Consider the following 26,644-nt stretch of genomic DNA (forward strand, 5'->3'; position numbering starts at 1 on the left):
CTGAATTTTGCAATAAGGAGCTCATAATCTGAGCCACAGTCAGCTCCAGGTCTTGTTTTTGCTGACTGTATAGAGTTTCTCCATCTTCAGTTGCAAAGAATATAATCAATCTGATTTCAGTATTGACCATCTGGTGATGTCTATATGTAGACTCGTTTCTTGTGTTTTTAGAAGAGGGTGTTTGCTATGACCAGTACATTCTCTTGACAAAACTCTGTTATCCTTTGCCTCACTTCATTTTATAAGCATGGCCAAACTTACCTGTTATTCCAGGTATCCCTTGACTTTCTACTTTTGCATTCCAATCCCCTACAATGAAAATGACTTTTTTTTAATGTTAGTTCTACAAGGTGTCATAGGTCTTCATTGAACCACTCAGGTTCAGCTTCTTTAGCATCAGTTGGGGCATAGACGTGTATTACTGTGATAATGAATGGTTTCCCTGGAAACAAACTGAGATCATTCTGTCATTTTTGAGGTTGCACCCAAGTACTGTATTTTGGACTCTTGTTGACTATGAGGGCTACCCAACAAAGGTCTGTCTAGTCAAAGTTTTGGTTTCTCCAGTAGTTGTGTATGGATGTGAGAGTTGGACTATTAAGAAAGGTGAGCACCGAACTATTGATGCTTTTGAACTGTGGTGTTGGAGAAGACTCGAGAGTCCCTTGGACAGCAAGGAGATCCAACCAGTCCATCCTAAAGGAATATTCATTGGAAGGACTGATGCTGAAGCTGAAACTCCAATACTTTGGCCACCTGATATGAAGAACTGATTCATTTTAGACACTGATGCTGGGAATAATCGAAGGCAGGAAGAAAAGGGGACAACAGAGGATGAGATGGTTGGAAGGCATCACCGACTCTATGGACATGAGTTTAAGTAAGCCCTGGGAGTTGCTGATGGACAGGGAAGCCTGGCATGCAGCAGTTCATGGGGTTGCAAAAAGTCAGACACAAGTAAGTGACTAAACTGTACTGAACTGAACATTTCTTCTAAGGAATTCTTGCCCACAGAAGTAGATATCATGGTCTTCTGAATTAAATTCATCCATTTTAGTTCACTGATTCCTAAGATATCAGTGTTCAATCATACCATCTGCTTGACTATGTCCAATTTACATTGATTCATGAACCTAACATTCCAGGTTCCTATGCAATATTGTTCTTTACCACATGGTACTTTCCTTTCACCACCAGACACATCCATAATGGAACATTCTTTCCATTTCAGCCCAGCCACTTCATTCTTTCTGGAACTATTAGTAATTGCCCTGCACTATTCCCAGTAGTTTATTGGACACCTTCTGACCTGGAGGGCTCATCTTCTAGTATCATATCTTTCTGCCTTATCGTATTGTTTATGGGGTTCTCAAGGCAAAAATACTGGAGTGGTTTGCCATTCCTTCCTTCATTGGACCACATTTTTTCAGAACTCTCCACTATGATTTGTCTGTCTTGGTTGGCCCTACATGGCATGACTCATAGCTTCAGAGTTATACAAGCCCCTTCACCACCACATGGCTGTGATCCATGAAGTGAACCAGAAATTGGGGTATTGCAGGTCTGGAGATGGACAGTGGTGATGGTAGCACATCAGTATGAATATGCTTAAAGTCACTGTATAATTCCACATATATTCATCTAAAGATGCTTACAATGGTAAATTTTATGTTTTATCTATTTGCCACAATAATAAAAAAGCCAGGACCTTCTATAAAGTTTTATTCATATAATTTAAAAAATTAAATAAGATTAATATGGAATTAATTTGTTTTAACTCTAGCAACATTAATATGCCAGAACTGGAGGGATTTTTTGTTTTACTGTATTTTTTAGATTTTATCATATAGTTTAATTTAGTCTTAAATGTGTCTAGTTCTTCTGATATGTAAAATGCCAAATATATGTATAAGATCAGATCAGATCAGTCGCTCAGTTGTATCCGACTCTTTGCGACCCCATGAATCGCAGCACACCAGGCCTCCCTGTCCATTACCAACTCCCAGAGTTCATTCAGACTCACGTCCATCGAGTCAGTGATGCCATCCAGCCATCTCATCCTCTGTCGTCCCCTTTTCCTCCTGCCCCCAATCCCTCCCAGCATCAGAGTCTTTTCCAATGAGTCAACTCTTCGCATGAGGTGGCCAAAGTACTGGAGTTTCAGCTTCAGCATCATTCCTTCCAAAGAAATCCCAGGGCTGATCTCCTTCAGAATGGACTGGTTGGATCTCCTTGCAGTCCAAGGGACTCTCAAGAGTCTTCTCCAACATCACAGTTCAAAAGCATCAATTCTTCGGCGCTCAGCCTTCTTCACAGTCCAACTCTCACATCCATACATGACCACAGGAAAAACCATAGCCTTGACTAGACAGACCTTTGTTGGCAAAATAATGTCTCTGCTTTTCAATATGCTATCTAGGTTGGCCATTAACTTTCCTTCCAAGGAGTAAGCGTCTTTTAATTTCATGGCTGCAATCACCATCTGCAGTGATTTTGGAGCCCAGAAAAATAAAGTCTGACACTGTTTTCACTGTTTCCCCATCTATTTCCCATGCAGTGATGGGACCGGATGCCATGATCTTCATTTTCTGAATGTTGAGCTTTAAGCCAACTTTTTCACTCTCCACTTTCACTTTCATCAAGAGGCTTTTGAGTTCCTCTTCACTTTCTGCCATAAGGGTGGTGTCATCTGCATATCTGAGGTTATTGATCTTTCTCCCGGCAATCTTGATTCCAGCTTGTGTTTCTTCCAGTCCAGCGTTTCTCATGATGTACTCTGAACATAAGTTAAATAAACAGGGTGACAATACACAGCCTTGACGTACTCCTTTTCCTATTTGGAACTAGTCTGTTGTCCCATGTCCAGTTCTAACTGTTGCTTCCTGACCTGCATACAGATTTCTCAAGAGGCAGATCAGGTGGTCTGGTATTCCCATCTCTTTCAGAATTTTCCACAGTTGATTGTGATCAACCCCGGTGGATCCAGGGAATTCGAAGCCGGACGGCGTCGGCGATCAGGAAACAACAGCTTATTTAAACGTTAATTAAGGATATAAAGAGTAATAGAATAAGGATAGATCAGTGAGGAAATTCAGTGGAGAAAAGAGGCTGAATGATTCAGCCAGAAGGTAAGAGAAAGAACGACATGGGGAGACCAAGTTTTGGTGAACAAGGCCCGCACTTTATTTTCCAAAGTAGTTTTATACCTTAAGTTGTGCATAGAGGATAATGGGGGAAGGGGGTAGAGTCATGCAGTAAGCCAGGTTTTCTTCCTGCAAACTTATCATATGCAAAAGTTTAGGTGATTTGCATCATCTTCTGGCCTGGAGGCCTGTTAACATTTTAAGAAACTTATTTTTCTCTAAAGGTGATTATTCTAAAGTCAGGCACCACCCTCCAAAAGCATTAGATAAAGTTGCATTCCTATAGGGCAAAGGTGTGGTGGGCTATAACAAGAAAAAGAATTAACTCAAGGGTCCAAGATTACAAGCATTAAAGCTACTACTTACACCAATTATATTAATCAATACACTGCCAGGGACACAGCAGGTAAGGGATATGGAGACTTAGCAGCGAACTGGCTCAACAAGTGAAAATCCCTTCACCAATACAATTTCTAATCAATCTTTCAACTGCTCAAAGGAATCTGTATTTAGACAGTTTAGAACATCTCATGCCTCTCACAGTTGGGAGGCTCTGAGCAATCACATGTGGCTGGAAAAACCTATTCAGGTAGGCTAGAGGACTTCCAAAGGAGTTTGTAGGTTGAAACACTGTCACACCCAGGAATTATTAACTGGAGCTGTAAGTTAACTCTTTTTTCAGAGAGAGGTAGTGGGGGACAGCCCCCCATAAAGTCAGAGGTGTAGGTAAGAGCACAAAGCAGAAAGTAGGCAGACTGGTTTGGGGGGTAGATGCTTGAGAATTTCCAGGGGCACTCCTGAGGCTCGATCCCGCCTTTGCATATGCCGAGCCTCCTTCCTCATGACCTTTGCCATGGGCGGAGTTCCTCACACTGGCTCCTGGCAGTGATAGAATTCCAGTTGAGCTATTCCAGATCCTGAAAGATTATGCTGTGACAGTGCTGCACTCAATATTCAATATGCAATATGCACTCAATATGCAATATGCCGGCTCCCAGCACACACAGTCAAAGGCTTTGGCATAGTCAATAAAACAGAAATAGATGTTTTTCTGGAACTCTCTTGCTTTTTCCATGATCCAGCGGATGTTGGCAATTTGATCTCTGGTTCCTCTGCCTTTTCTAAAACCAGCTTGAACATCAGGAAGTTCACGGTTCACATATTGCTGAAGCCTGGCTTGGAGAATTTTGAGCATTAAAGGCAGCATCAGAAGGCAAGCGCTTAAAACCCAGGGACCACGTCTATCTCCTTCGAAGAAGCGAAACCCGTAACATCACCCCCATCACTTCCGGTTTGAGAACGCCTTCTCTTCTCTTCTGCGACGGGCCCGCTGAAGCACGGCCGAGAGGAGCCACCCCACGTCCGAGGTCAGGGGCAGAAGCCAGGAGGACCCCATACCCGAAGGGCGGCGGCCAAGAGGAGTTACCCCACGTCCTAGGTCAGGGGCAGCAGCCTAGAGTAGCAGACTGCGACAGCGCAGGAATGGCCGAGAGGAGCTACCCCGCGTCCGAGGCCAGGGGCGACGGGTGGGAGGAGCTACCCCACGCCCTGACGCTGGAGGCCAGGGGCGGCGGCCAGGAGGAGCAACCCCACGTCCAAGGAGCCGTGGCTGCACGGGCGCAGGAGGGCCTAGAGGAGCTATCCCACATTGAAGGTCAGGAAGGGCAGCGGTGAGGAGATACCCCTCGTCCAAGGTAAGGAGCAATGGCTGCGCTTTGCTGGAGCAGCCGTGAAGAGATACTCCACACCCAAAGTAAAAGAAACCCAAGTAAGACGGTAGGTGTTGCAAGAGGGCATCAGAGGGCAAACACACTGAAACCATACTCACAGAAAACTAATCAATCTAATCACACTAGGACCACAGCCTTGTCTAACTCAATGAAACTAAGCCATGCCTGTTGGGCAACCCAAGACGGGCGGGTCATGGTGGAGAGATCTGACAGAATGTGGTCCACTGGAGAAGGGAATGGCAAACCACTTCAATATTCGTGCCTTGAGAACCCCATAAACAGTATGAAAATATATGTATATACATGTATGTATATACATATATGTATATACATATGAAAGTGCAAGTCAGTCAGTCATGTCTGACTCTTTTCAACCACATGGACTATACAGTCTATGGAATTCTCCAGGCCAGAATCCTGGAGTGGGGAGCCATTCTCTTTTCCTCAGGAACTTCCCAACCCAGGGATTGAACCCAGGTCTCCTGCATTGCAGGTGGACTCTTTACCAACGGAGCCACCAGGGAAGCCCTTTATACACACACACACACACACACACACACACACACACACACATATGTATATAGAAGTTGTTTGGACTGAAAATATCTACCATAATATAGACAAGATACAATATACTAAGTATCAATAAAAATCCAGGATGTATTAAAAAAATTACTAGGAAAAATGTAATACCCCGGATAGAGCAACTAGCTTTTAAAAAGAGATAATTTCTGTCCTAATTAAACTACTATAGGAAAGAAGGAAAACTTCTGAATTCTTTTTATGAAACAAGTACAAAATTGACATAATACCTGATACCCCAAAAGAACCCACAAAAAAATGTTTGATCTTATTTAATGTTAGAATTGGGGTTAGATCTTAGTTCCTCACCAGGGATCAAACCTGCATCTCCTGCAGTAAAAGCATAGAGTCTTAACCACAGGACCACCAGGAAATTCCTAGAGAAGTACTCTGACTGGCCAGGTCGAGAAATGTGAAAACTTCTATGAGTGACAGAGGAAGGAGGCTAAAAACCCCACTCGTACTGAATGGAATATTTTCACTCTAAACAGAAGGTATCAAAAGTAAAGAAAATAAAGAAGTTAGGCAGATAAAACTGAAGTGGCCTCATGTTACTTCTATTATTCTATATTGGCTCCCCATCATACCTACAAAATAATTCAGAATACTTTTCTACTGATTCATCTTCACCTTGATTATCCATCATGTAAAAATTATATGAAATCTGAATTTCAGTGTTCATAAATAAAATTTAATTGGAACACGAATACAATCATTCATTACATCCTAAGGCTGCTTTTGTGCTATAACAGTAGGACTGAATAATAGTGACAGAGACCTTATGGACTACACAGTCAAAAATATTTACTATCTAGTCCTTTGCTAGAAAGAGTCTTATTGTTGTTCAGTTACTATGTCCAGCTCTTTGCAACCCCGTGAACTGCAGCATGCCAGGCTTCCCTGTCCTTCACTATCTCCTGGAATCTGCTTAAACTCATGTTCATTGATTCAGTGATGCCATCCAATCATGTCATCCTCTGTTGCCCCCTTCTCTGCTGGCCCCCAATCTGGAAGCACATAACCTACACCATCATAACTATCAAAACTACTTTCCTAAACTGAAATTCTGTGAATCTTAGATTGCTTCTCTTGAAAAATGCTGTATATGTTTAGACACATAAAAATATTTTCTTTAGTTAGCTTTTGTTGAATTATTGATTGTAGGCTGATTCAATGTTACCTCCGTAACTGCTTCCATATTGTCTTAATATATTTTTTACTCAGGTCTAGTTTTCCAAACGGAGAAGGCAATGGCACCCCACTCCAGCACTCTTGCCTGGAAAATCCCATGGATGGAGGAGCCTGGTGGGCCGCAGTCCATGGGGTCGCTAAGAGTCGGACAAGACTCAGCGACTTCACTTTCACTTTTCACTTTCATGCATTGGAGAAGGAAATGGCAACCCACTCCAGTGTTCTTGCCTGGAGAATCCCAGGGACGGGGGAGCCTCGTGTGCTGCCGTCTATGGGGTCGCACAGACTTGGACACGGCTGAAGCGACTTGGCAGCAGCAGCAGCAGTTTTCCAAACCAATGAAGTAACCATGAGCATAGTTTTTTCTTTCTTTTTTAAAATACTTATTTATTTATTTGGCGGCTCTGGGGCTTAGTTCCAGCATGTAGGATCTTCAGTCTTTGCTGTGGCATGTATGCTCTGTCTACTTGCAGCGTGCTAACTCTTAGTTGCAGCATGTGGGATCTAGTTCCCTCACCAGGGAATGAATGCAGGCACCTTGCATTGGGAGCATGGAGTCTTAGTCACTGGACCACCAGTGAAGTCCCGTGAGCATATTTTCAAATATGAGAAAACTAAGCATATTTTAAAATGTATTTTATTTAAGTATAGTTGATTTAAAATGTTGTGTTAAAAAGCACATTAATTTGGGTTTTAAGAAATCCATTTGTCAGCACCTGGTTCTATTGTTCCATGAAAATCAAGTGAAGGTCTGGTAAAGCATCCTATTCCTTCTCTATTTCTAGGAATATTTGCTCTTCTCAGAGATGATGGGTCACAACTGGAATAAGGTGTTTCCTGAGAAACTTCTGGATTTCCTTCCAAGAATGTTCATGTCCAGCTGTGTGTGGGAAAAGGAATCTCCTCCTCAGTGCATGGAGAAGTGGAGATTAGAGATCCTGGAGGCACAGCACGGGAGTTGGGGCCGGGGCGGAGGCTGTTTCAGGTGACCCACTCCAAAGTAAGACAGCAGAGTGTAGTTGTTCCTCCCACGTCTCCTCAGATGTTCTGTGCTTGCTCTGCATATGCTTTCCCTACTGACATTCTTATCTTCTTCTCCCACAATGAAGAGAAAATGTCCCTGGGTCTTTTCAATGGAGAGAAAAGAAGTCTCACTGGCTTCAGCTCTAGTTTCCTCAAATATGTGCTATAACCTTACTAACCCTAAGGCACTGATGGATAGTAGAGGAGGTGAGAATGGCAAGGGCTGATTTATCTGATCATGATATATCTGTGGAATGTCAAGAATAAAGTTGGGCTCATTAATAAGCACGGTGGCTGTGACTTCTTTTAGGTGAATAGCCATGGAGAGGCCAATCTCTGCTCCTTTCATATGGAGACTACCCCAATGCCTGGCCCAAGGACCTGTAAAAAAATTAATACAGAAACCTCAAGTAAATATTAATACAACCTGGAGACCAGTGGAAGGAGCTCTCATTTCTGCAACAGTGGCGAAGCCCAACAGGTAGAAAGGCTCCTCTTCTTTCCAGCAAGGACTCAGTCAATGAAAAGTCTTGGGTTCTTTGCTCACTGTAAGCCCTCCCATCTTCCTTTTCCCCTCCAGGAAATCCTTCCCCTGCTGTGCAGGGACTTGCATGTGGTTCACCATGGTTCTAGACCTCAACTTGCAATTTCTGCTGATCCTGAATAACCTCATCTTTGCTGGAAAAGCATCTGGCATTCTATTTGTTTTAGGTCAACATTTGGTGGCCCATACAAGAACCAGAGAGCTTCCCTGGTGGCTCAGTGGTAAAGAATCTGCCTGCAATGCAAGAGACCTAGGTTCCATCTCTGGGTCAGAAAGATCCCCTGGAGAAGGAAATGGCAATCTGGGAAATCCCATGGACAGAGGAGCCTGGCAGGCCACAGTCCATAGCGACACGACTTAGTGACTAATCCACCACCACAAGGACCAGAGGAAACCCCCAAAGACTCTCGGGCTAATGAGCAAAGAGGTGAGGTATCCACAGTTGAGCCCTTTATTGCTCATTCCTTTTCTCACTGACCCTGTACATCTTTCTCCTGATTCTAGCCTTTGTAGTCTGTGGACTAAGAATGCTGTCTGCCACATCAGTAGAAAAAGGATGTGGTGGCCATTAAGCCATTAGCCACTATAGCCCCTCCTCTGACAGAGAACCCTGAGGGAACTCAGGATGGAAACAAACAGGATGCTGGTCCTAGACGGTTGATGTGTATATCAAAGGAATGATTTCAGTGAACCCAGATTCTTGTATCTTCCTATATGTAGAAAAGTACAAATTCATTAATTTGAGATGACTGGTTTTCTTTAATAAATAGTAATCTTTTGATCAGTAAAACCTGGCTTGCAAAAACCTGGTTTTTGTTGAAAAACTCTTACATATCCTGGCTTCTCCCTTACCTCTAGAGAGCAGTTCCTCAGAGCTATCTGAGAAGCTGCCCCCTTGGCTTAAAGGTCCTCAGTTTGTCCACCAAATAAAACATAATTCTCAACTTTCAGGTTGTGCTTTTCTTTTTTCAGTTGACCCCTCTTTGTACCCAAAGCTCTTCAGGTTGTATTAGGGATCTGTTTTTAGGTTTCACTCTTTCTGGTTAAAGCTTTGTTCTGTATGCAAATACTCTTGGCAGTTCAATCTTACTCTGAGATCAGACTGCTTCAGCTGAAATTGGCTGAGAAGCTGTCAGCCCAGTTCCTTCAGGTACAGGGGTTGTTTCACTCAAACTGAGTCAGTTCACTGAAACTCAGCCATCAGCCTGTACCTTTGGAATGGGCGCGGTTTCATAGGAACTAGCTGGGAAGCCTTCGGCCTGGCTCCTCCAGGACCAAGCTGTTCCCTCAGGACTGGCGGGTATTAGGCCTGCAGACAGTTTGAGCTGCAAGCTGTTAAAACTGAACTGTTTAAGATATAAATTGTTGAAGCTGTTGGAAAATTATTCTTTTATTCTAGAGAAAAAGTCTCTGAGAAATTATATCCTAGTTATCTATATATCTTGAGGGCACCCCGCCCCCCCCCCCCCCCCACACACACACACTGAGATTCTAGTCAATTTTATGTTTAAAATCTTTATTTTTCCTCATGCTAATGGACTGACCTAACCAAAGGCAATTCAGAATATCAATGGCCATTATGGGTAATTTTTGAAATTCCTAAGAAGGGAGTCTTTTATTAAAGCTAGTCCTTTTAAAACTAAGCCTTCTGAGGATGCAGAGCCTTCATTTATATTTCCTGAACTAAAGCTGAACTGTGAGCCATAGTCAAAGATTTTCCCCAAATAACCAAAGATCCTCACAAATTTTGTGAAAAATTTAACATCGTTATTCAAACTTATCAATCTTGTTTTTATAACTTACACCTGCTAGTTTCATATGCTTGTCAGTAAAGGACAAGCCCAGGATTAGATGAAAACCCCCAAATGGGAAAATCCTGAAATTTCCCTCTGATGGAGACAATTTTCAAACATTGAGGAGTGGGGAAGTAATTTTGGCTTATACACAGCAGCCTGAACTTTGTGTGAATTAAAATAGCTTGTTATACACATACAGCACATCTGCTTTAATCATCAAGATAAAGAATGTCTGTTTTGAAGATAAGGGGAAAAACTCTCTTCTTAGGACATCCATATTAACACTCCCTGGAAGATGTTTCCCTTCCCAGACACCAGGTCTTACTGTCTCACTCTATATATACTAAATCTGTCTATTTTGGAAACTTGAAGGAATATACCCCTGTCATGTTTGATGTATGTTCTTTGTTCTGATAAAGTATGTAGCTATGCTAAAAACCATTTTTCAATCAGTTTCTCAGAATAATCTGAGAGGTTGTCTCCTGGGTTATAGTCTTCAGTTTGGCTCAAAAAAACTCTTTTCTATTCCTATTACAAGTAGTTTATTGATTATTTCCATCAACACCTAAGATTACAACACAGAGACCAACCTACTAACTTATATGATCAAGTTTGGGCAATTGCTAGGTGACTTTTTTAAAGCCTATTGATTGGAACAAAATTCAGACTTTTAACATGAAAACCTGATGAATCTGCTCATGACTATTACAATCAACTTCAGATTATTTTAAAAGAAAATTCTGATCTTTTAAAGGTTGATTCCACCCAGATAGCTTTTAACTTTATGTTTATTAATGGACTAAACCAGAACATTTCCTTTCTAGTAAAAAGAACCAATATGGAATGGGAAACTAGAATTTTCCACTCCAGAGTTTAGTTAATCTGGCAAACTCTCTCTCTCTTACACTGTAAATGAGTCACAAAAATGAAAGACCACTGAAATTCTTAAACTCCAGCAAATGATAGTCCCTAAATGAAAACCAAAACCCTCCTAGTTCTAAACACCTTCTGCCCTCTAGCCAGTCTTTCTAATGTTCTCCCAGTTCTCAATAATAGGGTTTGGGGGGGACTCCAGGGGCTCTTTCCCACCTTCCCTCTTAATAGAATGGGAGAAACATTTCCTCAGCTTGGGGATGGGTCTCTTCCTGTTCTAAGTAACACCAGAACCACAATCTCGGTGCTCAGCACCACTACTATAAAGTAGCCCCTGCCTCGGAGTACTAAAACAATTCAAATTTGGGATCTCTAGTGAACCCCAAAGAGCTTCCTGTCTCTGAACCTATTCCCTTTAGTTTAGGCCCTTTGAGAGATACATATCCTTTTCTCCTTAGCTCCTCTGCCCTTATCCATTTATTAGGTCCAGACTTCTTAGATAAGCATCATGCCAGAATTTCTTTATCCCGAAATGGGAAAATAATTCTAGCATTTGACAGTAGTCATCAAAGTAACCAATCACATAAATTAAATGACCCTTTGACATCTTTTCATTGCTTCAGCTCTGAGTCCTAGAGCTGATTCTCAGAACACTGATTATTTGTTCTATTGAATTAGCTATGACTTTCCTATGGACAAAAATCTGTAACTGACCCTGGCAAAATTTACAGCACACCTCCCATCATGACTCAGATAGGTCCCTCAAAACCTCTTTCTGGCATTAATCAATACCTTTTAAGTAAAGAAGCCCTTAATGGAAGACTGCAAGTCTCAAGACCTCATTATCCCTTGTACTAGTCTTTCTAATATTTCTACTTGACCTGTGAGAAAACCTAGGACCCAGGATGGATGTTCACCCAGAATCTCCAGGTAATAAACAACACATCCCTTGATGCCTTGTTGTTCCTAACTCTTATATGTTACTAATATCCACTGTCACTAGAAGTAAACTCTTTACCATAATTGATTTATGCAGTGCATTCTCTAGTACTCCAGTTGATGAAGCCAGCCATTAAATTTTGCCTTTATTTGGAAAGAAAAAGAATTCACCTGGACACTAATGTCTCAGGTTTCACTGAGAGTCCTTATTTCTCAATTCCTGAAGGCTGGTCTGGATGACAGAGTGTGTGGATGATTTGCTTCTTTGCTCTTCTTCTCAAGCCTCCTCAGAGAAAGGCAGCATACACTTGCTAAAGTATTAGCTTCAAAGGGATATAAAGCCACCAAAATTTCAAAGGAAAATTGCAGTTTGTTCAAACCCAGGTTGATATTTAGGGCATCTGATATTAGAACAGGGACTACACCTAGATCCAGATAGATTTTATAGTGTCCAGAGTTTCCCCAAACCCAAAACTAAACACCATCTGTGACATTTTCTTGCAATAGTTGGTTATGCTGAAATTAGATTTCAAATTTCTCTCTTATGGCCAAATCTCTTTGTGTTTTATTCAAGAATAACAACCCCAGCCCAATTTAAGAGGAAAAACCAGAGGACATGGCTTCTAAGGCCTTAAAAGAGAGCTTGATGAACTCACCTTTCTTGGGGCATTCCAATGATCAGATTTCCTTTTACCTTTTCTGAAAAGGAAGGAGATGCCCTTGGGGTACTCACCCCAAAACACAAGGACCACCACTGACCCATAGGGTATTCTAGCCAGCAGCTGGATCCTGTGACAGGAACACCAAACTTGCCTTAGAGTGATTAAGTTCAGTTCAGTCACTCAGTTGTGTCCGACTCTTTGCAACCCCATGAGCTGTAGCACTCTAGGCTTCCCTGTCCATCACCAACTCCTGGAGTTTACACAAACTCACATCCATTGAGTTGGTGATGCCGCCAACCATCTCATTCTCTGTCGTCACCTTCTCCTCCCGCTTTCAATCCTTCTCAGCATCAGGGTCTTTTCAAATGAGTCAGTTCTTCACACAGGTGGCCAAAGTATTGGAGTTTCAGCTTCAGCATCAGTCCTTCCAATGAATATTCAGGACTGATTTCCTTTAGGATGGACTGGTTGGATCTCTCTGCTGTCCAAGGGACTCTCAAGAGTCTTCTCCAACACTGTAATTCAAAAGCATCAATTCTTCAGCACTCGGCCTTCTTTATAGTACAACTCTAACATCCATACTGGAGAAGGCAATGGCACCCCACTCCAGCACTCTTGCCTGGAAAATCCCATGGATGGAGGAGCCTGGTGGGCCGCTAAGAGTTGGACAAGACTCATCGACTTCACTTTCACTTTTCACTTTCATGCATTGGAGAAAGAAATGGCAACCCACTCCAGTGTTCTTGCCTGGAGAATCCCAGGGACGGGGGAGCCTGGTGGGCTGCCATCTATGGGGTCTCACAGAGTCGGACACGACTGAAGCAACTTAGCAGCAGCAGCAGCATAAATTCTATGCTAAAATAATGCACATAGGCAAGCCTGCCAACCCAGAAGGCAGAATCAGACATCACTATTCATAAAATAAATAACTAATAAGAACCTGTTGCATAGCATAGGGAATACTACTTAATACTACATAGTGGCCTAAATGGGAAAAGAATCTGAAAAAAAAAAAAAGTGCATATATGTATATGCATAACTGATTCACTTTACTATATTTTCTGAAACTAACACAACACTGTAAATTAACTATACTCCAATAAAAATTAAGAAAAAAAAAGATTCTCAGAAGAAATGGGCTATAAGTTGAGTATTTATGTAAAAAAAAAAAAAAATTAGAGCAAACAAGAAGAAATGGCATTCTATGTTAAGTATAGTAGACATTGTTAGCTGCCTAGACAGGGGCCAGTCTCCAGTTTTAAAGCTAACATGGCCTTGTTTTTTCAGGGCATAGCAATGTATCTAGTCTCAAAAGATAAATTCTGATGGATGTGAATCCATTCACCTTTGCTACATCGTTTTCAAGCCTCTCCTGGAAAGACAGTAAATTTTACCTATGATCTTGGCTTTTTCCCCCGACATAAAATAGAATAGAATCATGAGGAGAAAGCCAAGTTTCCTGACCATTTTTTCCTGCTTATAATGCTGGCATGTTGATTTAATGCCTGAAATGCAACAGCCATCTTGTGATCTTGAGGAGAAAGCCAGGAAATTACAGAAATGTCAGTCCAGTCTCCTTGTTCAGAAACTCCTATGAGTCTCCAAACTAAAGCTGGAAACACCTATCTCCAGGTCTGTTACATGAGAAAATAAAATGCCTTATGTTGATACTGCTTAAGCCACCCTCAGTGACTTTTCTGAAAACACAGCCAAAGCATTCCTAGTCGATTCAACATGGGAAGAACACCTGCTAAAACTCAGAAGCAGTGCATTCAGGGGACCACAGTAGTTCTTTATTACTTGAGTTTAAAGTACAAAACAGGAAGTAGTAAAATAAGGCTGAAAAGGAAAATAGCAACTTGACAGGGAATGGCTTGGAAGAACATGCTAATAAACAGCTTTGATTCTCTTCCTTACACAGAGAAGAATCAGGAGAAATTTTAAAGAGAAGCGTAAGATAAGGCATAAGTAGTAAAGAATCCATTTGCAATGCAGGAGGCCCCAGGTTGATTCCTGGGGTGGGAAGATCCCCTGGAGAAGGAATACGCTACCCACTCCAGTATGCTTGGGCTTCTCTGGTGGCTCAGGTGGTAAAGAATCTGCCTGCAAGGTAAGAGACGTGGGTTCGATCCCTGGTTTGGGAAGATCCCCTGGAGGAGCGCATGGCAACTCACTCCAGTGTTATTGCCTGGAGAATCCCCATGGTCAGAGAAGTCTGGAGGGCTACAGTCCAAGGGTTGCAAAGAGTCAGACATGACTGAGCAACTAACCATACACACACATATATATAAGTCAGATTATGAAAAACTTTATTAAAAATGCTAGGAATCCTGACCTTTATCCTATAGTAAATTGAGAGACTGTTAAGCAAATGAGTAAAATAATTGTGCTCTAGAAAAACCTAGTCTTATAACTCTGACTTGCAAAAATGGAGGCAGGAAAGTCAAGCCTACTGCAATGGTACAGGTAAGAAAGAAGGTACCTTTTTTAATTACTGGTGGTGATAAAAAGGAAACGTGTCCATGAGTTATTTATGAGGGTAGAATATACAACTCCTAGTTACCAACTTGGTATGGGAGAGCAAAAAAAAAAAAAAAAAAAAAGGGAAGAAGGAGTTAAAGATCTTTTTTTTTAAAAAAAAGTGCAAAATAAAGCCTTCATTCTGCTTGAGCACTGACCCCATGCAAGGATAGATTCAGGGAGTCACATCTCTTCTAAAGTCATATTGATTCCCTAGATTTTCTTAGAAAAAAAATTTTATTAAGTAATGTTTGGGTTTTTTCTTATTATTTAGAAAAATATGAATGAATATACCACTTGTATCTAGTTGACAGAAATGTCAGAAGTTCTTACAGCAAAGGAAAAAATGAAACAAATTGAGTGAGTCATATGTACTCTCCATTTTCTATCCTGCATAGTTAGAGAAGTAGCTTGAACTTCCACCCTCACCCCTAATTTGGTTTAAAAGAACCTTTCAAGTTCTGAAATTCTATGTCAATATAAAATATACTGAATCACAGGTATGGCAGGAGAGATGAGAATTCAGAATGGATTTGGCCATGGAAAATAAAGTAAAGCCAGTATATCATGGATGAGCAACAACAACAAAAAGACTCAGATATATATGCAGGCTTTTTTAAAATTTATTTCTGGCCTTTGACAGAACATTAACTCTTATTACAACTTCTGCCACCAAATTTTGGATCAGGGAATTTAGAGGCCTTTGGAAGACACTTCAAATCAACAAAGGGAGAAAAAAGACTTCCAAGGAATTGAAATATCTGAGGTCTAGCCTTCTGAGGAACAGACAGTGTGAAGCAAGTTTAATAAAAAGTACTTAGAGCTTAGGAAAGAAATCTGGTTTCCAGGCCTGGCTTAGTCACTAACTAGCTATCTATCAGGGAGTGTTTAACGGAAGGATTCCTACGTGCTGTTTCTCACAAGTCCTTTGTTTCTTTTTAAGCGGAACAGCACGTTGCTCCCAGGAACTGAGGTCATTGTGTGAGACAGGCTTGAATCTCCTTTAATAAACATTCTCTTTATGACAAAACTGTTTAGTCTTGATCCCCTTTCTTGAGACATGGATTGTCTCCTGACCTTGTGACCATTATTAATCCCTTGTTCCCTTGGTGACAGTTGCTGTACATTTGGTTTTCTGATTGTGGAAAGAAACTTCTTGTACCACAGCCTTTATATACTCACAGAGAAATCATTAAAGCACCTTTGCTCCATCAGAGCTTGGGTTCTGGTGTCTTTCTTTCTTTCTTTCTCTCTCTCTCTCCTCGGCTGATTCTTTGGAGTGCAGAGACCCATCCTGCTCACTCTCCTGCTCGGGCTTCTAAGACTCTTGAGAAGGCACCCTGTGCCTTCACCCCACCTCGAGAGGGTTCCCCGTGCCTTCGTGAGAGACGCAAGTCCTGTGTCAAGGGCTTTATTGTTTCTCTGCATAAACTAGGAAGTATCAGCCTCTCTCTCTCTTTCACTTTCTTATCGTTGCCTCTGGACCGCCAGGTCCTGGTCCATTAAAGGACCCCAACAGCTCTCTATGTAAATTGGTGGAAAAAATGATAGAAAAGTCACCAGTACCTACAAGCAGACCCAAGTTAAAAGAGTGAGAAGCAGAATTGCATAACCTGTTAAATTCTTATTTAAGCCAACAAGAGGACTAGCACAATGATAACAATGCCTATTTGATAATTCAAGAACAATTCCATTATATTCATCAAAAATACCTATTTAAAAAGTCAACACATCAGTAGATTGTCAGCAATTGTTGTTCATCTTACAATGTCAACTCTGACCATATTTTGATGATCCTTATATGAAAAAGGATGTAATACAGAGTCTTAATTCATAGATTAATTCTTATTAAGAAAAAGATATTAACAATAAATAAGGGCTAAAATGAGTCAACTCTCTTACAGCAAGCAGCAAAGCACATTGTAAAATTTTAAGAAGTTACGTGGGTTAGAAAGTACTACAGCATTATGTTTAAGATGTGTCAAGTAACTAAAAATTCAGACCCTCTATTCAAATAAATACAGATTTTCTACCTGGTTAAGTCTGGTGATTTAATAATTATCAGAGAATGTGATAATAATAATAATTCATCAGACTTACTGAGTGTTTAGTGTTGTCAGTTACTCTAATAAGACTTGGCTTTTAGTATTCCCTTTAATTCTCACAATAACCTTGTGAAGTAGTGCCATTACAATATTTTTTAACAGATGATGAAACTGAGGATTAGAAACTTGGCAACTTGCCCAAATTCCCACAACCAGATGGTATGGAGCCAGAAGTGAAAGCCATTTATGTCTGAATCCAAAGCCAATGCCTCTGATTCCATGAAGGCCACAGACTAATTATGTATTTCATATTTCTGAGCTGAAGACATAGGATGCAAAATAAATTATGTGAATAGAATTTCAAGTTCACTGAGGGTAAATCACACTTAGAAGTTAAAAGAAGTCATAGAATATCATGGTTATTGAAAACTAGGGACCAAAACTGACTAAAAAGACAAAATTTACCTTAGTATGTCTCAGGACAAAGTTGACAGCTTCCTCAAAATATTCCAAATCTACTTTCTCCACTCTGAAAGGCAGGTCTTCATAGTTATAATAGACCAAGGCCACGGCACCAAAGCCATGACTGGCCAGGAGACTGGCCTGGATTTCAGTCAATCCACCAATACCACCAAACCAATCAATTACGCCTGGGAGATAACCGTCTTCTGGGAAGAAAACAAAAACAAACCCCACAGAACTGAGTATGAAGGGAAGGTGAGAAAAACAGAATACTGATAACACAAAGGAGAAATGCACCACAAATTTTAGAGTTAGGTATAAATTTCCAATAGAATCTCCACATTTTCAGCCTTGTATCTGGGGCAGAATTAAAGCTGATTGAATATATAATGAAGCATAATATTCAGAAGTTTCATTGGAAACCATGTTCATTGACAATGTTCAGTCTCTAGAATCAGGGCCCTGAGGACTCATAATGAGTCATTTCTATAGTGTTGGAGTAAAGAAAGCCATAGAAATTAGGCCATGGCTTCTTAACCTATAAAGAGATACACAAATAGGCATCAGGAAATCAGTGAAGGTCCTGAAATTATGTGCAAGACTATGTATGTTTATATGTACATTTTACGGATGAGCATGCCCACAGATTTAATTGGGTTCTCAAAGAAGCATATGGCTTTAAAAAGAAAAAAATGTATTGAAATGATTATCTTATCTAAAATCCTGACCTAACATTGCTCTGTTATACTCATCTGACTATACAGTGATGACATTTTACACCAAAATGGGGATGGTCAGGGTATCATTCTATACTTACTGTGTAGGCAGCTTGCTTCCAAAATACAGTAGAGCCCACATATTGAAAATACTTTATTATGCCCTTATTGGGGATATTCTATTATGGCATAAGTAATTTTAGCTAAGAAAGCCTGACCCTATCCATATCTGAGAAGAGGGACTTGGTTTAAAGGAGTATTGGGAATTTTCAAAACAAAATATTGCTATATTTTCTCACCTAGAGAAAAGAAGAAATAAAGTGATATTGAATATATCTTGGTTTAAAAATACTATTTGAATACGTGAATAGGAATGTTTTTGCATCTTCTAATTGACAGTATTTAAGAATGCTGAGCATCTTTTTCTGGAAAAATGTTGTTGAGAACTTCTTTGAGACTTGACTCTTTTGGCCCTACACAACACAACCCTTTTTTGTACCCCAACAAAATAAGCACCCAAATCAGGAGACCCAGCACACACAAGTCTAAGAGGGTTTATACCTCTTAGCACAACCTAAACCAGCACATAATCCCAAGGTGAAAGCCCTGCACAAATATTCAGATTCTTAACTGAATATTAGAGGCAAGGAAGTTTGTGTCACTTACTTCTTGATCCCTATACACAATAAAGTTATGCTAAATACTGAGTATAAAAAATTTCAAATTTACCCAAAAGAAGTGCATGGATCATGGTGAATTTGCAAAGGAAAGCTTTTTTCCCTTCTGTGCCACCTAAAACTCCATGTTGTCAGAAACTACCTCTAACACTTAGGGTCTCCTTGTCTCAGTTCTAGAAGGTGACTATTAGAAAAAAAAAATAATAGAGGAAATACATCCTGATTCCAGATCAAAGCTACCTTACACACACGTTAAACCTGGACCTACTGAGGGCTATTTCTAGGAAATTAACTTTGCTTCATCCAGCCCCATAATAAACTCTGAAAAATGTAGCAACAGATGTTTTGAACCACTTATTAATATGTTGAGATTACTATGAGAAATTATGATAAATTCTATAGCCATTAGGAAGCATGTTATATTAGCTGCTGGTTTATGGAATATCCTATAAATATGCAATATTTATGCAACTAAAGGGTATATAGTTCCTTTGCATCCTCTGTGTTTTTTACAATATTTCAATTCATTATATCATCAGTTTACTGTGGCAGTCAAGTAATGACCTATGCCTAAATTAAAATTCAGACATGACAGAACTCCCAAAAAAACCTGGGACACAGTTCCATAACAGGATGAGGGTCTTCAGATAGCCAGGTTTCACTGTGAATGAATTTCACATAAATCCAAAGCTATGGAAATTTCAAAATGCAGGCACTCTAATAAACTACTGCCATACCCTTAGGCTCCAGAATTGCTGAGATAAAGCCTGAGTTGGACTAAAGCTATCACCACATTCTTGTTCTGTTCGAAAGTTAACTCTGATTCTAAATCAGGAAAGGAATACTCTCTATATATCCATTTTTAAGACAAACTTCTAGGAGGAGAAGGGATTCAAAAGAGGGAGGAAAAAAGATGACAATAACCATGGTAATTCTATTCACCTAGAGGGAGAAAGCAGGCTCCCTGAAGGCAGCCTTCTTTGACTAGGATCCGGTGATACCAGGTGCTACATACCACCTCTACAAAATCAGACTGACATTTGGAGTACTGATGGCAACATGGGTTACCATTATGTCTGAATCATAAAGTTTAAATTGGACCTGCAAAGGGCTATTCATCACATCTCTTTTCAACAGTCTAATTAATATCTTCTCAGGTTTCAGGGACCAAAGGAGACCCATGGAGTAGACCCCTACATAATAACCTCCAAGAAAAGGTGCTTGCTCACCAACTTCATTGGCCCTATAGTTGGCTTGAGAATGAAACAAGTTCCCCTTTTCATCTTCCAGTGATTCTCAAAGAAGCTATATCTGAAATGGAGTCAGGCCTGTATCTTGGCTATGTTCTGGCTCATCAATAAGAGCACTTGCTTGGGTAGCTGTCAGCTGAACCACTGTTACAGTGTGGCATCTTGGATGATTCTTCAGTAATGCCTTCAGGAAACCTCAATACAGAAAGAAATATGGGAGAATGAAACAAGGCAGTGATAGTGTTAATGAAAAATAAACTGAACCAGGAATCAGGCTGCTTGGGATTCAGCCCTAACTCTTCGGTTAGTTAGCATATATCCTGATGTAATCTTCTAATTCAAGATCCCTAGGAGTGTTCAACAAATCTCTAGAAACTATAAAGCAAGGTGGTAAGTTTCATAAAAATAATGAACCAAGGTTGAGGAAGCAGCAGTCAAAATATGCATGAACGATATTAACACATCTAAGGAAGACATCACAATCTTCCACCTAGAGCCCTTGAAAAGTCAAGGGCAATGGAGAATAGGAGGGGTGAGAGGTGGGGATGAAAACAGGGAGAACTGATGAACATCTTTCTGTAAGGAACAGATGACTTCACTGCTAATCCCCTCTCTGAGTCCTGCAAACAGAATGCTTTGGCATCGAAAACTTTACCTCAAACGAACATGAAAAAGGATCTTTTCAAAAGAATGAGAATAAAGTGCAGAGGGAGAACAAGGAGACTGATATATATTGCTCCCTAGAAAAAAAATTACTTCATAGTTAGGATTTACAAAGAGTCGGACATGACTGAGCGACTGAACTGAACTGAAGCAAAACTAGAAACTGACAAGCCCTTCAGGTGGACAGAAGTGCTTTTTGTTTTCTTTTGTTTCTTTAAACTCATTAGATTGCCAAGAATGCAAAGAATCTAAATGAATTAAACTCTAGCAAGTGACAAGCTCCTCTTAGAAGATATTTTCACTCCTACACAATGACTTTCAGTCATGGCAAAGCAACAACAACAAAAAAAACCCATAGGGGAAAAATAGAGAAATCCACAGAAAATTTAATGTACTTTTAATGTATGTGCATGGGCTGGCTTGATAGATTAGAATTCTGAGAAACTCCAGCGACAGAGTAAGTCTCGCTCCAACTGCCAACCCTTTCTATAGGACTTGACAATGTGCTCAGGGACAATACATCAGAGTCAGAGCATGGACTTGGCTGAGAGAAATCCCCCTGGGACTTTGCAGGCCTTTATATAAAGCAAGGCAGCTGCCTTCCAAAAGATGGAGGCAGAGCAGCAAAATAGAGAGATATCCCCTGGATTAGAAAGCCAGGAGCAGAATGACAGAGAAAAGACATTTCCTTAGTTACCCTCCTTCCACAAGGATTGTAAATCAGAGATATATATTCCACAGTTAGAAAAGCTAGCAACATGACAATAACATACAAAAAAAAATCTCCAGAAGCTCACTGATGTTGAAACCCTAGGCTTTTCTAATGAGAAGGGCCTAATCCCCCAAATATTAGAAGCCAGTGTGTGCTGAATCAGATAAAGCCCCAACAAAGCCCATACCCAGCTCAACTACACATCAGATTGATCCAGCCCCTAATTCTAACATTTTGACAGGAGAATGCTCTTTTCTTGAGGCAAATATTACTTATTTTAGCTATTGCTTTTATTTTATACAAAATATCCAGGATACAAAAAATATATATATATATAGGCACAAAAGAAGCAGGAAAATTGACCCTTGATCATGAGAGGAAACATTCATTAGGAGGAGATACAGAAATATTCCAAAGGTTGGAATAATTAGATAGGAAATTATTTTCTTGGTAGAGATGGAGAAAGATCTTTTGTTTTTTAAATTGGAGTATAATTGGCATGCTGCAGTATATCAGGTCTCAAAGAGTCAGACACAACTTAGCAACTAAACTACAACAACATAATTGCTTTACAATATTATGTTAACTTCTGCTGTACAACATGAATCAGCTGTAAGTATACATATATCCCCGCCCTCTTAAGCCTCCCTGTATCCCATCTCACCGCTCTAGGTCGTCAGAGATCACTGAGCTGAGCTCCCTGTGCTATCCAGCAGCTGCCCATCAACTACATATTTTACATATAGAAGTGTATGTATCAGCTTCCTCGGTGGCTCAAGGTAACTTAATGACTAAACAAGAACAACAACAAACAAGTGTATATATCAGGCAGGAACTTTGATATAATAGAATGCTATTCAGCAATTTTTTTTAAAAAAAAGATTGTATTATTGATATCTGTAATGTATATGAATTACAATGGAATGATATGAATTTTTAAAAGCCAATCCTAAATGGTTACATATTGTATGATTTCATTTATATGACATTCTTGAGATGACAGAATTATGGAGAACGGGTTAGTGGTTGCCTAGGTTCAGGGGCTGGGATTGGGGGAGATGGCTGTAACGGGTACTAGGAGGGACTACTGTGGTGGTGCAAATATTCTATATCTTGATTGTGTCAATGTCAATATCCATGCTGTGATATTGTTCCACAATTTTACAAGATTTTATCACAGGGAAACTGGGTAAAGGGTCATATGTTCACTCTATATTTCTTACAACTGATAGAAATCTACCATTGTCTCAAAGAAAGAGGCTAATTTTAAAAATAACTATGCTAAAAATGCTAAAGGATCTACTGGGAAGGCAGACAAAACACATGAAGAAATTGAGAATTTCATCTGGGCACAGAAGCTATAAACAAAAAATAGCCCAACAGTAAAGTCAGAAATAAAAATAAAATATCAGAAATGAAGAATTCACTAGACTTAATAGAAGACGGGAAACAGTTGAGTAAAGGAGCATAAACTTAAGGACACTTCCATTGAAAACACCCAAGCTGGACTTCCCTGGTGATCCAGTGGTTAGGGGTCCATCTTTCAGGGCAGGGAATGCAGGTGTAATCCCTGGTCGGGGAACCAAGATTCCACATACTGCAGGGCAACTAAGCCTGAGCACCTCAGTGAAAGATCCTGAATGATGCAGCAAAGATCCCTTGTGCCACAACTAAGGCCCAAGACAGCCAAATACGTAATTTTTTTTTTTTTTTTAAACAGAACGAACCCAAACTAAACTCCCAAAAGATAAAAGGGTATAAAAGAACAGTGCACTTGAGATGTGTAGGACAATAGCAAATGCTCTAATATATGTGTAGCTGGTTCCTTAGAAAGAGGAGGGAGAGAGGCACAGAAGAAATGTTTAAAAAAAATTATGACTGAAATTTTGCCCAAATCATTGAAAAACACCATGCCACAATTTCAAGAATCTCAGCAAACTACAAAGAAAACAATCCCAAGAAAACCACAACTCTCGCATTAGAGTCAAACTGATAATAATAAAATATAAAGAGCAAATCTTAAAAGCAACCAGAGGAAAATGGAAACATGACTTATAGGAGAACAAACAATGCAAATAACATTTGACTTCCCATCACAAACAGCAGAAACCAAAAGACAATAAAATGAATCTCTAAAATGTTTAAAGGAAAAAAAAAATTAAATTCTTTAACAAAAATACACTTCAAAAATGAAGGCAAAATAAAGACATTTTCAGGAAAAAAACAAAAACAGAAACCTGAGGCATATGTCTGCAGTGAGTGAGTGAAGTCGCTCAGTCGTGTCCGACTCTTTGCGACCCCATGGACTGTAGCCTACCAGCCTCCTCTGTCCATGGGATTTTCCAGACAAGAAAATTGGAGTGGGTTGCCATTTCCTTCTCCAGGAATGTCTGCAGTAGACCAGCACTAAAAGAAATGCTGAAATGTTAAAGGGAAATGATACTAGCTGGACAACTGGATCTGTGGGAAAGGATGGAGAATACAAAAAATGAAAATTATAAAAGCCCTTTAAAAACTCTTTACTATGTTTGCATACACATGTGTGTATTTAAATATAATTAAGACTGTTTAACAAAAATAATAAAAATGCATTGTGGAACCTGTGAATACATAGAAATAACATGTGACAGAAAGATGGGAATGGAATATAGAATTATATTGTTGACAGATTCAGTCAGTTCAGTTCAGTCGCTCAGTCGTGTCCAACTCTTTGTGGCCCCATGAATTGCAGCACGCCAGGCCTCCCTGTCCATCACCAATTCCCAGAATTCACTCAGACTCACGTCCATTGAGTCGGTGATGCCATCCAGCCATCTCATCCTCTGTCGGCCCCTTCTCCTCCTGCCCCCAGAGTCTTTTCCAATGAGTCAACTCTTCACATGAGGTGGCCAGAGTACTGGAGTTTCAGCTTTAGCATCATTCCTTCCAAAGAACACCCAGGACTGATCTCCTTTACAGTGGACTGGTTGGATCTTCTTGCAGTTCAAGGGACTCTCGAGTCTTCTCCAACACCACAGTTCAAAAGCATCAATTCTTCAGTGCTCAGCTTTCTTCACAGTCCAACTCTCACATCTATACATGACTACTGGAAAAACCATAGCCTTGACTAGACGTACCTTTGTTGGCAAAGTAATGTCTCTGCTTTTGAATATGCTATCTAGGTTGGTCATAACTTTCCTTCCAAGGAGTAAGCATATTTTAATTTCATGGCTGCAATCACCATCTGCCGTGATTTTGGAGCCCCCAAAAATAAAGTCTGACACTGTTTCTACTGTTTCCCCATCTCTTTCCCATGAAGTGATGGGACCAGATGCCATATTGAAAGATTATTGTATTACTATTTTTCAAGTAATAAAAGATTATTTGTAAGCAAACTAAAATAACCTAAAGTTACTGGCAGAAGGTCAGCTGAGCTGGAGGAAACAGAGCTGAGCTGCCAGTTGTCAGAGTGGCTGATTAAAGTGACAAGCCAAAAACCAGAATTACCCCTTTGATCACTTACCATGATGGGAGAAACTTCCTGAGACAAGACAGGGATCAAGGAGGGCTGTTGGATCAGCCAGATGTGGAAGTGATCTCGAAGCTGAGGGAACCCCAAAGGATTCAGCAATTTGGAATCAGAAGAGAACAGGGGAAAGGGCTACAAGTAAAAAAAAGAACTGAATTCCTTCCTCCATGCATAAAGAGGCCTCAGTAGAGATGCCCGAAGACATTAGACCTTGAACAAAGGCCTGAGAGAAAGATTTTAAAATGATGACTCCTAACCCTATTTATTTAAATTACATGCAGAGTACATCATGCAAAATGCCGGGCTAGATGAAGCACAAGCTGGAATTAAGATTGCTAGGACAAATATCAATAACTTCAGATATGCAGATGACATGACCATTATGGCAGAAAGCAAGGAGGAACTAAAGAGCCTCTTGATGAATGTGAAAGAGAAGAGTGAAAAAATTGGCTTAAAACTCAACATTCAAAAAAGTAAGATCACGGCATCCAGTCCCATCACTTCATGGCAAATAGATGGGGAAACAAAGCAAACAGTGACAGACTTTTTTTCTTGGGCTCCAAAATCACTGCAGATGGTGACCACAGCCATGAAATTAAAAGACACTTGCTCCTTGGGAAAAAAAGCTATGACAAACCTAGACAGCATATTAAAAACCGGAGACATTACTTTGTCAACAAAGGCCTGTCTAGTCAAAGTTATAGCTTTTCCAGTAGTCATGTAGGATATGAGAGTTGGACCATAAAGAAAGCTGAGCGCCGAAGAATTGATACTTTTGAACTGTGGTGTTGAAGAAGACTGCTGAGAGTCCCTTGGACTGCAAGGAGATCCAACCAGTCCATCCTAAAGGAAGTCAGTCCTGACTATTCACTGGAAGGACTGATGCTGAAGCTGAAACTCCAATACTTTGGCCAACTGATGAGAAGAATTGATCCTTTGGAAAAGACCCTGATGCTGGAAAAGATTGAAGGTGGGAGAAGAAGGGGACGACAGAGGATGAGATGGTTGGATGGCATCACCAACACAATGGATGTGAGTTTGAGCAGGCTCCAGGAGTTGGTGATCGATGGGGAAGACTGGTGTGCTGCATTCCACAGAGTTGCAAAGAGTTGGACATGACTGAGTAACTGAAATGAACTGAACTGAACTGAAAGAAAATGTGGTACACATATACAATGGAATATTTCCTCAGCCAATAAAAAGAATGAAGTAATGGCATTTGCAGCAATATGGATGGTCCTGGAGATTATCATAATAAGTGAAGTCAGGAAGAAAAAGACAAATATCATATGACAACTGCTTATATGTGGAATCTAAAAAAATGAACTTATTTATAAAACAGAAACAGACTCAAAGACTTAGGAAGCACACTTACAGTTACCAAAGGGCACAGGTTGGTGGGGGGCAGGAATAAACTGGGGGTTTGGAATTCATATATACACACTATGATATTTAAAACAGAGCCATGCAAATGCTGAGCCATTTTCCATGCCCAGTTTATCTGCTGATCCTGTATCTGTTTTGTGAATTTTTGCCTCTGTTGGCTGGAGCAGTGAGGATGGAGTTGGACTCTCCCTTCCCTGCATCTGTGATGTTCGATGTGGGTGT

The 26,644-nt window shown here is 40.3% G+C and overlaps 1 protein-coding gene across 1 annotated transcript; it reads right to left on the reverse strand.

The window, feature by feature from the left end:
• Positions 1-3,159: 3,159 nt before the first annotated feature.
• On the reverse strand, positions 3,160-25,033 carry LOC786798 (bile acid-CoA:amino acid N-acyltransferase). Its single transcript, XM_015472664.2, is given in 7 exon segments — positions 3,160-7,542; positions 7,545-8,017; positions 8,020-8,050; positions 17,514-17,716; positions 19,846-19,899; positions 19,902-20,348; positions 25,015-25,033. Coding segments are annotated over 7 exon segments (1,323 nt in total). The 3' UTR covers positions 3,160-7,446.
• Positions 25,034-26,644: the final 1,611 nt, after the last annotated feature.

Source organism: Bos taurus, chromosome 8, assembly GCF_002263795.3.
Source record: "Bos taurus isolate L1 Dominette 01449 registration number 42190680 breed Hereford chromosome 8, ARS-UCD2.0, whole genome shotgun sequence".
NCBI lineage: Eukaryota > Metazoa > Chordata > Mammalia > Artiodactyla > Bovidae > Bos > Bos taurus.